The following is an 18,853-nucleotide window of genomic DNA, read 5'->3' as shown; positions in this document are numbered from 1 at the left end:
TATAATAAATAACAAAATACAAATAATATGATAAATAATAAAATCTAATATTTTATTGCCCATTTAATCCTAACAACTTGTGTTAGGCAGATAATATTATTATCCCCATTTCACAAATGAAGATACTGAGGCACAGAAAGATGAAATAACTTGCCTAAGGTTCATATCTAGCAAGTGACAGTGCTGGGATTCTATTCCAGACAATCTGGCACATAAGAACAGTCATTTAAGACTAGTCAACTGCCTGATCTGGTCTCTGTTCACCTATGATATAAAAAGGAAATATGTGGTGGGGCGCTGTGGCTCACACCTGTAATCCCAGCAATTTGGGAGGCTGAGGTGGGCAGATCTCCTGAGGTCAAGAGTTCAAGGTCAGCCTGGCCAACATGGTGAAACCTCATCTCTACTAAAAATACACAAATGAGCCAGGCGTGGTGGCAGGTGCCTGTAATCCCAGCTACTCAGGAGTCTAAGGCAGGAGAATCGCTTGAACCTGGGAGGCGGAGGTTGCAGTGAGCCGTGATCGCCCCATTGCACCCCAGCCTGGCGACAGGAGTGAGACTCTGTCTCAAACAAACAAAGAAACAAACAAACAAACAAAAACCCTTGGACTCTTTGAAGTGAAAGGTGTCTTTTTGTATGTTAATGAGATGACTGGGGGCTGGGGGGTCCTGAATAGCCTCAGGATGGTGGCTGGTTTCCACAGGAACCAACAGCATGATTAGAAGATTGAAATATTGATCCCCACACCCTAACCTCTGGGGAGGAGAGAGAGGCTGCAGGTAGAGTTGATTATCAAGGACCAATAATTTGATCAATCTTGTCCATGTGATAGAACCTTCATAAACAATGAAAAGATAAGTTTCAGAGAGTTTCCAGGCTGGTGAACATGTGGAGAAACTGCAAGAGTGGCACACTTGGAGAGGCAATGAAAGCTTTGTGCCCCTCCTCCATACCTTGTCCCATGCATCTCTTCCATCTGGCTGTTTCTGAGTTGTGTCTTTCATAGTAAAACAGTAATCTAGTAGGTAAACTGATTTCCTGAGTTCTGGAAGTTATCTTAGCATAATCAGACCCAAAGAGGGGGTTGTAACAACATCTGATTTATAGCCAACTGGGCAGAGGCACAGATGACAACCTGGACGTGCAACTGGCATCTGAAGTGGGGACAGTCTGGTGGGGCTGAGCCCTTAACTTGTGAGATCTGATTCTATCTCCAGGAAGAGAGTGTCAGAATTGAGTTAAACTGAAGGACACCCAGTCAGTGTCTGCAGATAATTGGAGAATTGCTGGCTGTAGGAAAAAAACACATACATATGGTGTCTGAAGTGTTCTATGTTAATTGTGAATATACAGAAAAACAGCTGATTTTCCTTTTACCACTACATCAATTTTACTTTGTAGCACCATCCATCTTACTTTCTCCGCCCCAGCTACACTGGCCTTTTCATTCCTTCTGCCACAGTGCTCTGCCTATGCTCCTAGTTCTATGTGGGATGTCTTCCACTTACCCACTCCCTCCCTTTGCCTGGATAATGCCTCCTTAACCACACATTTCAGCTCCAACATCATTTCACCAGAGAAACCATTCCTGAGCCTCTATCAGTCACCATCAAGTTCCTCTGTGTTCTGGTTTCAATGTGTTTCCTCCAAAATTCAGATGTTGAAACTTAAGGATCAATATGATACTATTAAATGGTAGGGCCTTTAAGCAGTGATGAGGTCATGCAAGCATTTCCTATCATAAATTGGATAAGGCCATTATAAAATAGTCTTCATGAAGCCTTTGGTGGGCTTGCCCTTTCACCTTCCACCCCGTAAGGACACACTGTCCCTCCCCTCAGGTGGCCACAGCAACAAGGTGCCATTTTGGAAGCAGAGAAAGACCTCACGAGACAATCAAATCTGCTGGCACCTTGATCCTGGACTTGACCCCAGCCTCCAGAACTGTGAGTAAATACATTCTGCTTGTTACACATTACTGCATCTGTGGTATTTTGTTACAGCAGTACAAATGGACTAAGACACTCTATAATATGCTCTTAGATATCTGCCAACCCCGATTTCTGAGAACTCATCTCTACTTGTAATGATACACCTCTTGGTGTGATTATTTAATACATTTGTTGTTATTATGTTTATTATAAGATTAATGTCCTCCTCCCCATTCCCCAAAGCATCTACTTTTTGCTCACCATTTTATCTGCTAGATTTACATAGTACCTGACATACAGTGGCCAGTAAAGAATGATAAAACAGATCTATGAATAGCTACTACCCTGGCTCTTTTCCTCTCCCTCTGGCCATTCCTGTACTCTGGCCTTTGCTGGAAAAGTTTCCTTCTCTCAAGGGCCCCAGATTTTGCAGGCCAGGTTTTGGGAGAAGGTTGCTGTTGAGACTTGGGAGCCCCTTCTTTCTTAAAACACATAAGATATTTTGTGCTTTATAATGAATAGAATCATTGATTTGATGAAACTGTGAAAATGTTTTAAAATAAGATTACTATTCTTACAGTATCTGCTTTTCACACTGAATTCTGAGTCTCCTGACAGGCAATTTGTGTAGTATTTTTCTGACATAAAGATGTGTTGTGTATTATACTTGAACCAAGTTTCTCCTTGGCTCAAGAACATGTCTCTCTTCAATAAGTATTTCTCAACAAGTTTTTAAAAATAATTAATTTACTGTTTTTCAAAGAACTTGAAAATCTACTAGTCTGACAAAATATAACTATCAGAAAACATATGCAAGAAAGAATTTAGTGGTTTAATTTCTTATTTTCTCATTTAATGGCAGTAAAAATAGAAAATGTTTTTTATTTTATGAAAACAAATCTGTTTCTCAAACTTTGAAGTGAATATGATATTCATATCTAACCTTTTTAAACGTATGAGCATCTTAGATTGTTGTAGCAAAACCCACAAATGCCGTATTATGCAATACAATTTAGATTTTTTTCTACTTAATAATATGGAAAAACTCTTTGCTTTATATTTTAAGTTACAAAGACCAAACAGTGAATCTAAGCAAATATATCCTATAGTACTTTTCTGTGGATTTCACTCAACTTAATGGTGATATAGATTTTATTTTAATGAACTGATTTGTAACATTTTTTCTCAAGTTTTACTTTCCCTTCAGGCATGAACATGACTAATAATAGAACTTTGGCAGTATTTTAATGTCACCAAAAGTGACGATTGATGTTTCAAGGACTGAATACTCACATTCCTACTTTCTTGTTGTTGTTTAGATTGGTGTTATAGATGTTTCTCCTTAGTTTAAAGGGAAGAAATGATGTTTTCCATTGTGATCACATGTGGAAGTACAAGAGAATATTTAATTGCCAAATACAGCCATGTGGTATCCAGGAAAGAAAATCTATGGATTCATTTATATGCAAAACTGGATTTGAAGAAAAAGAATCTGATCATTTTAGACTAGTCTATTTTCACAACTGTTGAAATTCACATTTTCTGGGCAAATTTATCAAAATGTCAGATTTATTTTTGTATTCTTTATATACGTAGTGAAACCCTCCCTAGGCAAATAAAGCGCAGGCAGTAAGCAAATCACTGGAACCAATTTAAACATTTATTTTTTGTTGGTTTTAAAAATTTATTTATTATTATTATTATTATTATTTTTAGATGGAGTCTCGCTCTGTCACCCAGGCTGGAGTACAGTGGCACGATCTCAGCTCACTACAACCTCCGCCTCCTGGGTTCAAGCGATTGTCCTGCCTCAGCCACCTGAGGAGCTGGGATTGCAGGTGCATGCCACAAAGCCTGGCTAATTTTTGTATTTTTAGTAGAGACAGAGTTTTGCCATGTTGGGCAGGCTGATCTTAAACTCCTGACTTCAAGTGATCCACCCATCTCAGCCTCCTAAAGTGCTGGGATTACAGGCGTGAGCCACTGCGCCTGGCTAAACATTCTTTCTCTTTCTTTCTTTCTTTCTTTCTTTCTTTCTTTCTTTCTTTTTTAAATTTCACATAAACTAAGTCTATTGCTATGGCAGTGATGGGTACAGAAAATAAGAAAGTGCAAATTTGTATGACAATTTTACTTGTTGCATTCATTAAGATTGTCCTATGGGCAACAGAAATGTATATTTCCATTTCTCTAACACCCCCATAGCCAAATAGTATTTGGATGGTAAGAACCGCTACTAATTCCAACCTAGATGGAGTACTTTAGGCTTCAAAATCATGAAAAATAAAGGTCAAATCTCCACTGATGAGGGTAGGAACACATCGTGTACCAGAATCAGCCAATAAATACAGAATGCAGAACAAAAAAGTCAAGATGATTCAGACTTTAACAAACACTAAGCAATGAGCGCAGAGCTTAAATTAATACTACCTTTAACACCCAGTAGTCCTGCTAGCTACTTACTAATTTTTATATATTTATTCTTGGTAAAGGTATAGCTGCAGTGCAGAGAATAGTAAGTCTGTGTAACATTTATAAACTGACAAGAGATGAGATGATTGTTTCTTTGTTGGAAGTAGTTGATCAAATATTAGATTTTAACTTAAGTTTTATAAATATAACTATTTTAGGAGACTATAACAAAATGAAAAATCATACAGAGAAAAATGTTTTATGTATAATGTAGCTGCCTACTATCCAAAAACTAATTGAGCATATCAGACCAGCTGATTGGGATTCTGTTTTTAAAATTCCTCTTTGAGTGTACTGGTAATTTAGAGCTCAATAATTACCTCCCAATGCCTAAGTATCAGCACTAAAGTACTTCTAAATGTTTGAAAGTATCAATGCTCAGTAAAATAATATGGATCAAAAGCAAGCACAGTGTGGAAAAATTCTACAGCATATATTTCCAAGTGAAGATGTGATGGTTGAATTACTACTTCCAATACATTTGCTGAATTGAAAATTCATATGCAATGTTTTATGTGTGTGAACTATTTCACTGGAAGCCAAAATGTCAGCTACCCAAATTCATATTGATGCATTATCAATTTTGAAAATGACTTTAAGAAGCATTCTTTGCATAAATGTAGGTTGAATTTTTTTTTTAAGAAGAATGAGGATATTTAATTCACTTTGCTATTTAATGGTAACTCTAATTATTAAATATACTTGTGCATAGGCAATTTGGGTCTTTTACAAAAGAATTGTTGAAAGCAGCCAGAATCTGCAGTTTCTATGACTATGCTGGGATAGTAGTTTTTCTCTCTCAAAAATAGGTTTGCTAGCAAGTGCCCCTTCTAACCTCCCAATAATCTTACTTGCCATGTGTACAAGTCTCTTACCTGATGACAGAACAAAAGAGTAATGAAATAAAGCATACATTAGCTAGTTTAACATATTTTAAAATATTTACAGTAATAAACTTCTGATTTTTTATATTAAGTTGTACAGAGGTCAAGAAATCAGAAACATGGTCAGAACATAATGCTTTTGAAAGGTTTAACTGGAAAAAAGATCCAAATGTTCTCCTATTACACTCAAATTTTGTTTTGGAAAATCACTGCTTCAAGCATTTGTGTTATTGGGTGAACCCTCTTTGGGTTTTTTTGGTTGTTTTTGTTTTGGGGGAGTGAGTGTGTAAGGATATTTGTTGTGACAGGCTTTACAATATAAATAATACTGCTCACCTAGGTATATTAAGTAGTTTATTTATAAGGATTTTCCCCCTTTTATTCAGGTAAAGTTGAATAGGGTCCAAAAAAATACAATCAACATTCCTTAGGTCCTTGTGGAATACCTCTGATAGGTCATTTATATGTGACTGCTTCCCTATCCAAAATGGCGTTGGTTACACTTAACATAGTGATATGACATTCCATTTTTTTTAATCTAAAGAAACTGAACATTGTTCAGTGGAAATTAAACAGTTTCTTTGTTGATGTCACTGAGATGTTAAAAATTGTTGAGTAAGATCATGCATGAAAATGGAATGAATAAATACTGCCTTCCCTTGCTCTCACTCTCTGGTAATGGACTGGGGGATTTAGATGACCAGAAACCAATTTAGGAGCAGAGAGAGAAAACGAAGTCTTTCCTCCTGTATCACCTCCCCTGGTTTTGTTGACCTTGTAAGAGAGTATGCAACAATTGGCTCAGATTCCTCTTTTCAGAAATGGCTCAGGTATAGCTATAATGTTAATATCCTGTTAAATAACTGGCAATCTCAAATTAACCAGTATGAGTATGATACAGTTCATCATTTATTCAATATGCTTATACTAGCTCACTTTCAAAGTTCCTGTTCAATAGTAACTGTGGATCCTTGACGTGTTCTAAAGTCTAAAGTTCTAAAGTCTTCCTCTTTAGCTACACTAATCTCTGTGATGAAAAATAGTTTCACATGATTTATATTATGGCAACAATAATGTGAAAGTAGAATGCTTCCTTCCTAACTTCAATTTATTGGAATTAAGCTTTATTTAGAAGTGAAAATAAATGAATATGTCTACTAAAGATTGTAGATAGTTGGTTTGCCTTAACACATAAATCTGTATGAGAAAGGGAAAGAGGATCACTCAGTCACTAGGCATCTCTTCATATCTGAACCATTGGTATTAACATTCAAATTAGTAAATCAAGCTCAGTTATTTGTATTGCTTTGTATTGTATTGCTATGGTTTACCATGTGCATGATATTTTGGAATATGCTAATATAGCCCCTAAACCCAGCTAACTTCAGCCTTAAAAAGACCTTATAAAAAGACAGTTTGCTTTAGAATCAATGCTATTAATCTGCAGCCTCTGAGGGAGGGAATTTTCACAAGGAAAATTTGTCTCTCATGCTGGAATCTGGGAGATTAAGGGGAGTAGGGATATTTGCCAAGAAAACAATAAGGGACATATGGGAATACCATTTTGTTTCTTTGAGCCAGCTCAAGGGAGCCAGGAAAACAAGAGCCCAGCATTAGAAATGTAACTGGATGGTGGATCCCAAAGCCTATGCACAGCTGCCAGCCCTGCTCTGTAAAGAATCTGGAAGGAGGGAGTTTATTGACAGCACTGGAAAACAGTTCTTAAGGGCCTGGCATCTCCGGCCCATTATACCTACGGTGTTCAGCCTGGCAAAACTGGAGCTACAGATAGGACTAAATGCATTTGTGAAAAACCAGGCTTCTGGTAGGAAGGAGACAGGGCATCTGATGATAATGCTTCTATTAAATGTAATTTAAGTTGAGCCTTTTATGAAAATAAAAACAATGGATCCACTATGAAGAAGGTCTTGTTGTAAAGGGGGAAATCATCAGCATGTGGTCTTGGTAAGGCAATAATAACCCATTGAAAGCAATTTGTTTAGTTTATCAAGCAGTGGTTTTATTTGACACAAGGCCCAACAATTCAATTGGCCAAATTTTTTGAAACATGACTGATTTTTGGATCACATTGATTAAAAAACAAAATCAGATATTTTTCATCATATAAATATGGCCCCAGTATGCACAACTTCAAAAAAAACCCAGAAATTAGGGAAGAAGAATATTTGTTTTTGTTTTTAAGACACTAACTATTTTTTAAGACAGATGTTCGTAGCCTTTTTGAAGATCATAGCACAAAATAATAGTAATAATCATGGCTTGAAAAAAGATTATAATGGGCTATAAAGACTGTACCAATGAGTGCCCCATAGTAATATCTCTTTGTCTTATACTCATATTTTACTACAATAGACGTTCCTTCAATCAACAGTAGTACTAATATTTTCACTATCATTTGTAACATATAAACATCTTCAATTAGATTTAGAAAATTTCAAAAATTTGAAGATTAATTGCAATGTATATTGTATAACTATTACCAAAATGTCTAGGTTCTTTGGATAGATGTTTTTAGTTTTGACTATATTATTCTAATTGTAAATGTTCTTCCTGCATTAAACTCTAATTTTCCATGGCTATACACTAGAAGAATAGCTACCAACAAGTAAATTTGATCAATTTAGTAAAAATTAGGCAATTGAATACAAATTTTGACCAAAGAAATTAAATTATGTGGCATTAGGTACATAATAGCAGTATATATAAAGAATATCAAAGCAATTGACCAGCCTTTTCATTTTATAGCAAGTTGGGGTTGGTGGGGGTGAGCATGCACATGTGAATGAAATTTACTGCCATATAAAATTACAGAGGTGAAAAATACTAATGTTCTCCAAGTATGTATGATATGTACAATTTGAACACTAGTATCAAAAAAGCCAAAAAATGTCTTTTGCAGAGATTGAAACAAAAAAGCAAGGAACCATCTGCAATATACATAAACTAGCAGATATCAAATTTAATATCATCAAAGATAAAAACAAACATAAATTACTTGGAAGATATTTTTCATTTTACATTATTTATTTGTTCTATGTTTTAAATATTCAGGTAAAAATATAGCAGCAGAAAACCTTGGAAGTAAATGCTAAAGAGCATAATTTATTTCAGGAAGCATTCTTTCCCATCTATGTTATTTTTAAAATATCATCAGGACTTTGTTTAAAAGTGCAAAGTAGGTGTCAGGTACTGGGAAAAGCTCAGCAAGGTTTAGAGTGGGGAGTGATGTAGAGTCTGAAGAAAGATGCAGTAATTTTTAGTCAGTATAAGCTAAAGCATAAATAAGTAATGAAATCCCGACAGTCTGAAGCCAAGAGCCAGATGAAGAGGCTGGAAATAGGCAGATCCAATTACCATAAAGCAGGCAGTTAAAACTACAAAAGAGAAACTGAAATTTTAGTCTTCAGAAAGCAGACAGTAGGACTAAAATCCTAGAAAGAAATGGACTGTGGTGTGGGAACACCATAGGCCAGACAACTAACTTACAGGTCTTGGTACCTGAGCAAAAAATCTTAGTAATAGGTAGACTCACCTTTTACTTCACCCAAGGAAGTTTTTAAGTGTTTATTTATTTGAAACTTTTCAGAGTTGTAAGTCAGTCCATAATTTGGCTAACTTAAGTTTTCAGAAAGAGTTGGAGCACTGGTACAACAGGAGGCAAAGAGGTTGAAAACAAGTCAGTTTCCCACAAAGTAAATGTATAACTGCCAAGATTTATCCCTTTCTCAGATATTTAGGTAGCTATTCAGCAGTGGATGTGCAGAAAGTATTTAGTAATGTATTTGTCCTTTCCTCCATTTAAGTTGAAGAAATAAATAGATAAATCAATGTGCCCCTGTTGTCATCACTTGACTTTGTCCTTTATGAGTATGACCATAAAATTGGAAACAAGAAAGAACTTCAACACCTTTCAAATATGAATCTGTTTTGGAGATCCACACCCGACCAGGAAGAAGAAGGATGTGCAAAACCTTCAGTCTGCCAAAGTAATAATAAATAATCAAAGAAGCCCCAGAGAAGCATGTTTTCCTTTAAATAATTGAATATCTTCACAAAGAAACTTTTAAAAGAATTGAGCTACAAAGAAACAAGCTCATTTAAGCCTCCACCGTTTCTTTTTCTTTAACACAATCCCTAGAATATGATCAAATATTACAAGACAGGCAAAGAAGCAGAAAAAAAAGACTCATAATCAAGTGAAAAATAAGATAATAGAAACAGACTCACAAATGACTCAGAAGTATCAGATAAAAATCTGAAAATAATTACAAGCATGTCAAATAATCTATAGGAAAAGATGAATATAATGGTGAAGTGACAAATAATTTCAAAAGAGAACTGGAAGGTGTAAAAAAGAACTCAATGGGAATCTTAGAAGTAAATAGTACAATGTGTGAAATGAAAAATTTTTTGATGATATTAGCAGCAGGTTGAACATAACAGAGGTCAAGGACAAAGAATTTAAAGATAGGGCAAGAAAAACAAAAGTACAAAGAAGAAAATGAGACTCAAGGAAATGAACAGAGCCCTCAATGTCCAGTGGGACATACCGAAGTGATGAAATAAACATGTAACAGGACCCTCAGAAACAGAGGACATAAAAAATGGGGCAGAAAAGTGTATTTGAATAAATATTAGCGAAAAGTTCTCCAATTGTTATTAAAAACAGGAAGCCATACATTAAGCTCAATCCTTACCTCAACCAGAAAAAAAAAAAGAAAATCTACCTAATCATTAAGCTATATAAAGAATCTTAAAACGAACCAGAGAAAATTTTTCAAACAAAAGGGAAGACAAAAATAAAAAAAAAAAGACATTGAAAATATATCTTTAGAGTGTGAAACAACAGTCAGTATAGTTTTATATATCAAATGATATTAACCAAAGATTAAAGGAAAATAAAAATATTTTCTTATAAACAAAAGATGAGAGAATTTGTTGCTGGTAGAACAGTGGTGCAAGGAATGTTGAAGGAAATAGTTCAGATTGAAAGGAAATGATGCCAGATGGAAACCTGGATCGACTCAAATGAATACAGAACACTAGAAAGGTTAAATATGTGAGCAAATGTAAAAGACATTCCATAAATTATCTTTATTTTATACATATACTGTTGACCCTTGTATCCATGGGTTCTGTATCTGTGGATTTTATCAACACAGGTAAAATAGATTTGGGAAAAATAAAAAAGCAGCAATATAACGTTTAAAAGTACAAATAAAAAACACAGCATAACAACTATTTACCTGACATTTACATTATATTAAGTATTATAAATAATCTAGAGATGACAAAGTATATGGAGGATTGCATAAGTTACATGTATATATTACAACATTTTATGTAAGGGATTTGAGCTATTTAAGGGGGGTTCTAAAACCAGTCCCCGGTGAATATCAAGGGATGACTATGCACATATTCTGTCTCTCTTTCTTGCTCTCCCTGTCCCTCTCCCTTTCTTTCCTTTACTCTCTCCTTCTCTCTCTCTGTCTCTCACACACACCCACAAACACACAACACAAACACATATAAACATATACCAACATTTAAACTTGTTTAAAATTTTTCAACTTTTTAAGAAAATTAATAATAATTAAATGTGAGAATCTACATATACATAAAAGTAAATATACAATAAAGTAATACAAATTGTAGGAAGAGATAAAAAATTATACCATATTATAGATACCAATAAATGTAAAAGAATTAAAACCGTACAAAAATGTTTTCTGCCCGTAGTGGAATTAAATTACATATCAATTAAAGACAGATATCTGAAAAAATACCCAAGTAATCAGACACTAAATAATACACTTTTAAATACTCACATGTCATAAAAGAACTCAAAGAGAAAACCAGACAAGTGAAAATGAAAATATAACATAGCAAAATTTACAGAATGTAGATAAAGCTGTATTTAGAGGGAAATTTATATCAATAAATGCTGTACTGGAAAAGAAGAAAAATCTGAAATCTATGACCTCAGCTTCCACTTTGAAAACTACAAAAATAAGAGCAAATAAAACATACTGCCTGTAGAAAAAAGAGAAATAATAATGATGAAGTCAGTGAAATAGGAAACAGAAAAAAAGTCATGAATATTAACAAAAGTAAAGGCTGGTAGAAGATCGATAAAATTGATAAACCTCTAGCCAGACTGATAAGGCAAAAAAAAAAAAAAAAAAAATGTAGACACAAATTACCACTCTCAGGAATAAGAGAGCTGACATTACAGATTCCACAAATAAAGTGGTAATTACTTTGGAAAATAGTTTCTCATTTTCTTATAAAATACACATACAGTTAAGCTGTAACATTGATTTCTCTGCTAGGCATTTACCCATAGGAAATAAAAAGATATGTCCAAAAACAGATTTAGAAAAGTTTCTTTATAGTGGTTTTTTTCATCATAGCCCAAAACGAGAATGAATCAACAAATTGGTTTGTGTTCATACAATTCTACTCAGCAATAAAAGTTAACAAACTCCCAATACATGCAAGAACATGGCTGTATCACATAAACATTTTGTTAAGTGAAAGAAGCCACATAGAAAAGACCACATACTCTCTACTGCCATTTATATAAAGTTCTATAATAGGAACAAATAGATTATGATGGAAAAAACCAGATCAGTGTTTATGAATGATCTAGGTCTACTACCAGGGACAAGAAGGAACTTTCTGGGGTGATTTAAATATTTTATAAGTTGTGGTGATAGCCAGCTATAGACATTTGTCAAAAGACATTATGCCTTTGAAAATCTGTGTGTTCTATTCAATATACATTAAACCTTAATTTAAAAATAAATGATATCATAGATTTCTGAAAAATATCAATGGATTGCTAAACTGCTTATAGCTATATACAGTGAGAATGTCAAAGAAGAACTCTACCTTGAATCTTGGGTAACTGGTTGTGGTAGGTAGAATAGTTCCCCAAAGCTGTCCACATACTAATTCTCAGAATCTGTGAATGTTACCTTAAATAGCAAAAAAGACTTTGCAGATGTGATAGAGATTAAAGATATTGAGATGGGAAGAATACTCTGAATTATGCACATGAGCTCAATAAAATCTTGTGTTTCCCTTTCTTTGTTTGTTTTTTGTTATTGTTGTTTTTTAAATTCCATAACCTCTCCATTTTCTTCTCCCTGAAGTTCCTGGCAACTCCCTGTTTCTATGGGCTCAACTACTTTAGAACCCACATGTAAGTGTCTGGATTATTTCACTTGGTATATTGTCTTCCAGGACCATCCACGTTGTTGAAAATGGCAAAATTTCCTTCCTTTTCAAGGCCGAATAATATTCCATTGTGTGTATATGCTATATTTCATTTGTAAGTTCACCTGCTAATGCATATTTAGGTTTTTTCCGTATCTTGGCTATTGTGAGTAACGCTTCAATGAGCATGAGAGGGCAGGTGACACTTGAAGATCCTGATTTCAATTCCTGTGTATGAATATTCAGAAGATGGATTCTGGATCATAACAGCAGTTCTATTTTTTAATTTTTTTGTGGAAATTCCATACTGTTTTCCATAATGATAAATTTCCAGTTTACATTCCCCCATTAACAGTGTACCATGGTTCCCTTTTCTCCACATTTTTGCTAACACTTGTGTTTTGTTTTTAATTACAGCCATCTTAACAGGTATGAGGTACATCATTTTCATTTTCATTTACATTTCCCTGATAATTAGTGATGTTGAGTATCTTTTCATGTATCTGTTGACCAGATATATGCCTTCTTTTATCTGGCCAGATATATGTTTGTATGTCTTCTTTAAGAAATGTTTATTCAAGTTCTTTGCATGCCTTTTCATCAGGTTATTTTGTTTTTGTTTTTGCCATTGAGTTGAATGAATTTCTTATATATTGTGGATATTAACCTCTTATCATATATATGGTTTGTAAGTATTTTCTCCCATTACATAGGTTGCCTTTTAATTTTGTCGATTGTTTTCTTTGATATGCAGAAGCTTTTTAGTTTAACATATTCCCATTTGTCGACTTTTGATTTTGTTGCCTGTGCTTTTTGTGTTATAACCAAAAATTCATTGCCAAGACGCTGTTATGGAGAGTTTCCCTAAGTTTTCCTCAAGTAGTTTTATAGTTTAATGTCTTATGTTTAGGATTTTAATAGATTTTGAGTTAAATTTGTCTATAGTATAAAGTGAGGGTCCAATATTATATTATTCCATGTGGATATCCAGTTTTCCCGATTCATTTGTTGAAGAGATTATCCTTTCCCCATTTTGTATTCTTGATGCCCTTATCGAAGATTAGCTGACCATATTTAGGTGGATTTATTGCTGGGCTCTCTATTCTATTCCATTGGTCTATATGTTCATTTTTATGCCAGTATCATACTGTTTTGATTACTATAGCTCTGACACAGAATTTGAAATCAAGAAGTGTGATGTCTCCATCTTTGTTTTTGTTGTTGTTGTTGTTTTGTGTTTTGTTTTGTTTTGTTTTTGGTTAATATTGCTTTGGCTATTCAGGATCTTTTTTGGTACCATATGAATTTTAGGATATATTTTCTCTTTCTGTGAAAAATGTCACTGAAATTTTGATAGTGATTGAATTGAATCCATAGATTACCTTGTATATTTTAACAATGTTAATTCTTCCAGTCCATGAACATAGGGTACTGTTCCATTTATTAAAGTCTTTCAAAATTTCTCTCATCAATGTTTTATAGTTTTCAGCATGCAAATTTTTTATCTCCTTGGTTTAATTTTTGATTTTTTTGGATAGTTCATCGTTAGAATATTGAAACACTACTGATTTTTGTATGGTGATTTATATCCTATAACTTTCCTGAATTTATAGTTGTAACAGTATTTTGGTTGAGCCTTTAGGATATTCTATACATAGAACCATGTCATCTTCCAACAGAGACAATTTTACTACTTTCTTTCTGATTTGGATGCCTTCACTTCTTTTTCTTGTCTAATTTCTCTAACTAGGCTTCCAGTACAATGTTGGATAGAAATAGAAGCCTGGCATGTGAAAGCATTCTGACTACAACATCTGTCAACTCATTGATCACCAGGGTTGATTTGGCAGATCACTGGCTATGCAGAGATACCCTTCCTCTTTCACTGCTTCACGTGCTTTTCTCCTGAAGCTGAGCACTTAGTTGAAGACGATGACGTTCCTCAATAGAGGAGTACCATTCTTCGATCAAGGATATACAAGTAGTTGTACTTCCCTGCTAGAATCTCCAAACATGATCTCAAGAAGTAGTAAGATTATCTTGTTGCTGATCTTACAGAATAGATCATACACACACACACACACACACACACACACACACACACAAAGAATCAGTAATAAAACAGTGGACTTGAAAAACACTACAGATCAAATGGACATAAAAGACAGATGCAGAACATTCCATCTAGCAGCAGCAGAATACACATTCTCCTCAAGTGCACACAGAACATTCTCCAGGGCAGATTACGCATCAGGTCACAAAACAAGTCTTTACAGATTTATGAAGACTGAAATCACACTAAGTATCTTTTCTGACCACAATAGTATGAAACTAGGAATCAATAACCAGAGGAAAACTGGAAAATTCACAAATATGTGAAAATTAAGCAACATATTTCTGGGAAACCAATGGGTCAAATAAGAAAACAATCAGAAATAAAAAAATAATCTAAATGAAAATGAACACACAATATGCCAAAACAAAGGATGCAGCAAAAACAGTTCTAGGAGAGAAGTTTACGGTAATAAATGCCTACAGTACCAAAAAAGAAAGATCTCAAATAAATAACAAACCTTTACAAAGAACTAAAAAGAGAAGAGTGAGCTCAGTCCAAAGTTAGCAGAAAGAAGGAAATAATAAAGATTACAGCAGAAAGAAATGAAATAAAAACATTAATAATTAGAAAAGGTCAACAAAACAGTTGGTTTCTGACAAGATGAATGAAATGGACAATCCTTTGACTAGATGAACTAATAAAAAAGGATACCAGACTCAAATAAAATCAGAATTGAACAAGGAGACTTAACAACTTATACCACAGAAATAAAAAGAAGAGACTATGAAAAATTATATGCTAACAAATTGGATAACCTACAGACACAGATAAATTCCTAGCCCCAGATAGCCTGCTGAGGCTGAATCATGAAGAAACAGAAAATCTGAACAAACCAATAGCAAGGAGATTGAATCAAAAATTTAAAAATTCCCAACAAAGTAAAACCCAGGACCAAAAAGTTTCATTGGTATATTCTAACAAACATTTAAAGAATCAATGCTAATACTTCTCAAACCCTTTCAAAAATTAAAAAGAAGGGAGCATTTCTAACTAATTTTATAAGGCAAACATTACTCTGATACCAAAACCAGACCAGACACTGCAAAAAAAGAAAACTACAGGCCAATATCCCTGATGAACATGGATATAAAAATCAAAATACTGGCAAACCAAATTCAAAGCACATCATGATAAAGTGGGATTTATCCCTAAGTTGCAAGGTTGTTTCAACATATGCAAATCAATAAACATATGCAAATCCTTCAGTAACAGGATGAAGGATAAAATCATATGATCCTCTCAATAGATGCAGAAAAAGCATTTGACAAAATTCAGCATCTTTCATGATAAAATTTCCCAACAAATTAGGTATACAAGAAATGTATCTCCATATAATGAAGACCATCTAAAAGCACAGCTAATATCATAATAACATGCATCCTTAGAAGCATAGAACCTTTTCCAACCGTGGTCACAGAGAGACATAATGACAGAAAGGGTTAGAAAAATGACGACATGAGAAGGATTCCATACCATTTTGTTGGCTCTGAGATGTAGAGGTACAAAGAATGGGGGGAGTCCTCTAGGAACTAAGGGCAGCCTGCAGCTGACAGCTAGCAAGAAAATGGAGACCTAACTCTTAAAACCACAAGGAAAGGAATTCTGCCAACCCCTGAATAAGGAAGGAATGTAGTCCTGTTGACATCTTGATTTGGCCCATTGAGTCCTGTCAAAAGACTTCCAGGACTGAAAAGCATAAATTTGCATTGTTTTAAGCCACTAAATTTGGGGTAATTTGTTACAGCAGCAATAGAAAGTTAATAATACACTGATATATTGAATGGGGTGAAATGGAAGCTGGATTATTTTTCTCCAAGCCCTCGTCTTTCTTTAGTTTTTATCTGATGTATTCCACAGCTTTTCAGGTCACTTTTACTATAGAAATAATCTCATCTTTAGATATTAAAAAGTCCAGTTCAGCCTCATTGAAAACTTTAATGTCACATTTTATTTGAGGCTTCCCCCACTCCTCAGCTGACCCACAGGATCAGGGACCAGCAGTGGGCAAATGTGATGTGTACATCTGTGTGTGTTAGGGAGGGGAGGCTATATAATTTATAGTATATATTTTTTCCTTCTTACTCCACTTCCTTCCTGCCTACTTTCCAGATCCTACAGCTCCGGAGACTGGGAAGAAGGAAAAATCATAAAGACTTTGGATTAGCAGTGCAAGTTGGTGATCTCTCTGGGTTTTTCAAAGGCCTTCAGTCACAGCAGACATCCAACTGCTGCTCCTTATGAATGGGAACACCCTCAGGTCCACTATCAGTGACCTGTATCTGCTAAGTTCACTGAGGTGGGTCATGCACTCGCTGGCTGACCTTGCAGGCCTTCATCAGCTCTTTCACATGCCTCCAGTCTCGTTCTACTGGTGGCTTTTCCCTCGCAGGTGACCATTATTGGTGAAATCCTTTCATAATGATTAAAATTGGCTTCTGTCCACTGGCCTGCAGGGGGGAAAATCCTTGCTCCACCGAGTTTTTGCATCTGTGCAGCTGCTCACTTCTTTCTCTTGGACCTACCCACATGGGCACGTTCAGCCAGCTCTCCACTTATCTCTTCTCCAGGTGACAAGCCTGAGTATTCCTCCATCTTTATACAAGCTCTCAAACTCCTGACACATATGTCAGGCCTTCTAGTGAATGTCCCATTCCACTCTGGTAACAGTCTAAAGTGAACTTACAAATTCCTAAGCTCAACATGCATCAAGTTAAAGACTGAAAATTACTCCTCCTGTTTGTGGACATGTGTGATTTCCTTACTCTCCTTCCCCTTCTCTCGCACATTTAGTTTAAGTGGGATCAAAGCTTAGGAAGGGAACTGAGCAGGATGGTCAGAATATTTAAATTCCTTTTAAGAATCCTCCATTGGGTCAGGCGCAGCGGCTCATGCCTGTAATCCTAGCACTTTGGGAGGCTGAGGTTGGCAGATCTTTTTGAGCTCAGGAGTTCAAGACCAGCCTGGGCAACATGGCAAAACATCATCTCTTCAAAAAATACAAAAAATTAGCCAGGCGTGGTGGTGGGCGCCTGTGGTCCCAGCTACTCAGGAGGCTGAGGCTGGAGAATCACTCGAGCCTGGGAAGCAGAGGTTGCAGTGAGCAGAGATTATGCCACTGCACCCCAGCCTGGGTGACAGAGTGAGACCACGTCTCAATAAAAAAGAAAAGAAAAGAATCTTCCATCAATCACATCTATGTTCTCTAGTCTTTTGTAATATGAATTGGATTAGGTAAGATAATTGCAGTCTTATTTGGCTGTTTTAAGGTATATAGTATACATGGTAAATATCCATTGTCTGCAGTTTAGGACTTGGTCATTATTGGAGTCAACACAAGTATTTCAATGCATACCTTATTTGTTGAGTCATTTTAGGGTAGACAGCAATATAACATTTTAAGAAAGGCCAAATGTATGGCAAAATGTATATGAAATGCAATACGGTTTTCCTTCTTCACAATCAGCACTTACCACCATCGCTATCCTTATGCCCTAACTATTAGAAATAGAACCTTCATTTTTAATATTATTTAAATATGCATACATGTGTGTATGCACCACAGAGTGTTTGTGTGTATGTGTGAGTGTGGACATGCACATGCATCCCATCATGTAGCTCTTGACTCTCTCTCTCACCTCATCTCCTGCAGATCACTCACTTTCAGACACTCAGGTCTTGAAGTTTCTTAAACATGTCAAGACCCGCTTATTTGCCCCACCCTATGAGAGAGCTTCTGTATTTGCTTTTCTTCCTGTGTGGAATATTCTTTCCCCACATATCTACATAATTCTTCCTTTACTTCACTCAGCACAAATCTCTCCTTATCAGTAAAGCCTTTCTGATAAGCTAACAGAGCTAGCCTTCTTGCTCAGTCTTCCTCTAGCTCTCTTTCATCCTTTACTTTTATCCATAACACATTTTCACATGAACTTGTATCATATTCTATTTGTTTATCTCTTTATCGTTGTTCTTCATTAGGAACTCTAATTTCCCTATCCAGATCACCATAGTATTTTCAGTATTTATAGTAGTTTCTGGCATATGATAGGTACTTGAATCATTTTTTAAAAATAAATTAATCATTATTATTGAAATCAGCAAGATTGCTTGCAGTCTATTGCGAGGGATGTATCACAAAATATCATTAACTGGCTGCATTAAATTTTGATTTTCCTAATATGTAGATATTTTCAACAACTTGACCC

General features: G+C 35.2%; 1 protein-coding gene across 1 annotated transcript in view; it reads right to left on the bottom strand.

Moving 5' to 3' along the window:
• LOC116268674 (histone deacetylase 5-like) overlaps window positions 1–17,240 on the bottom strand; it is a 194,852-nt gene extending 177,612 nt beyond the window's left edge. Inside the window, exons 1-2 of the mRNA XM_031665859.1 lie at window positions 17,171–17,240; window positions 16,970–17,095 (exon numbers count right to left, since the gene is read on the bottom strand). Coding sequence (XP_031521719.1) covers window positions 16,970–17,095; window positions 17,171–17,240 — 196 coding nt within the window. The remainder of the gene's footprint in view (window positions 1–16,969; window positions 17,096–17,170) is intronic.
• Window positions 17,241–18,853: the final 1,613 nt, after the last annotated feature.

The sequence above is a fragment of the Papio anubis genome, chromosome 4, assembly GCF_008728515.1.
Source record: "Papio anubis isolate 15944 chromosome 4, Panubis1.0, whole genome shotgun sequence".
Classification (NCBI taxonomy): domain Eukaryota; kingdom Metazoa; phylum Chordata; class Mammalia; order Primates; family Cercopithecidae; genus Papio; species Papio anubis.
Note: the sequence above shows the minus strand (reverse complement) of the source record. Positions and strands in the feature narration are given on the sequence as shown.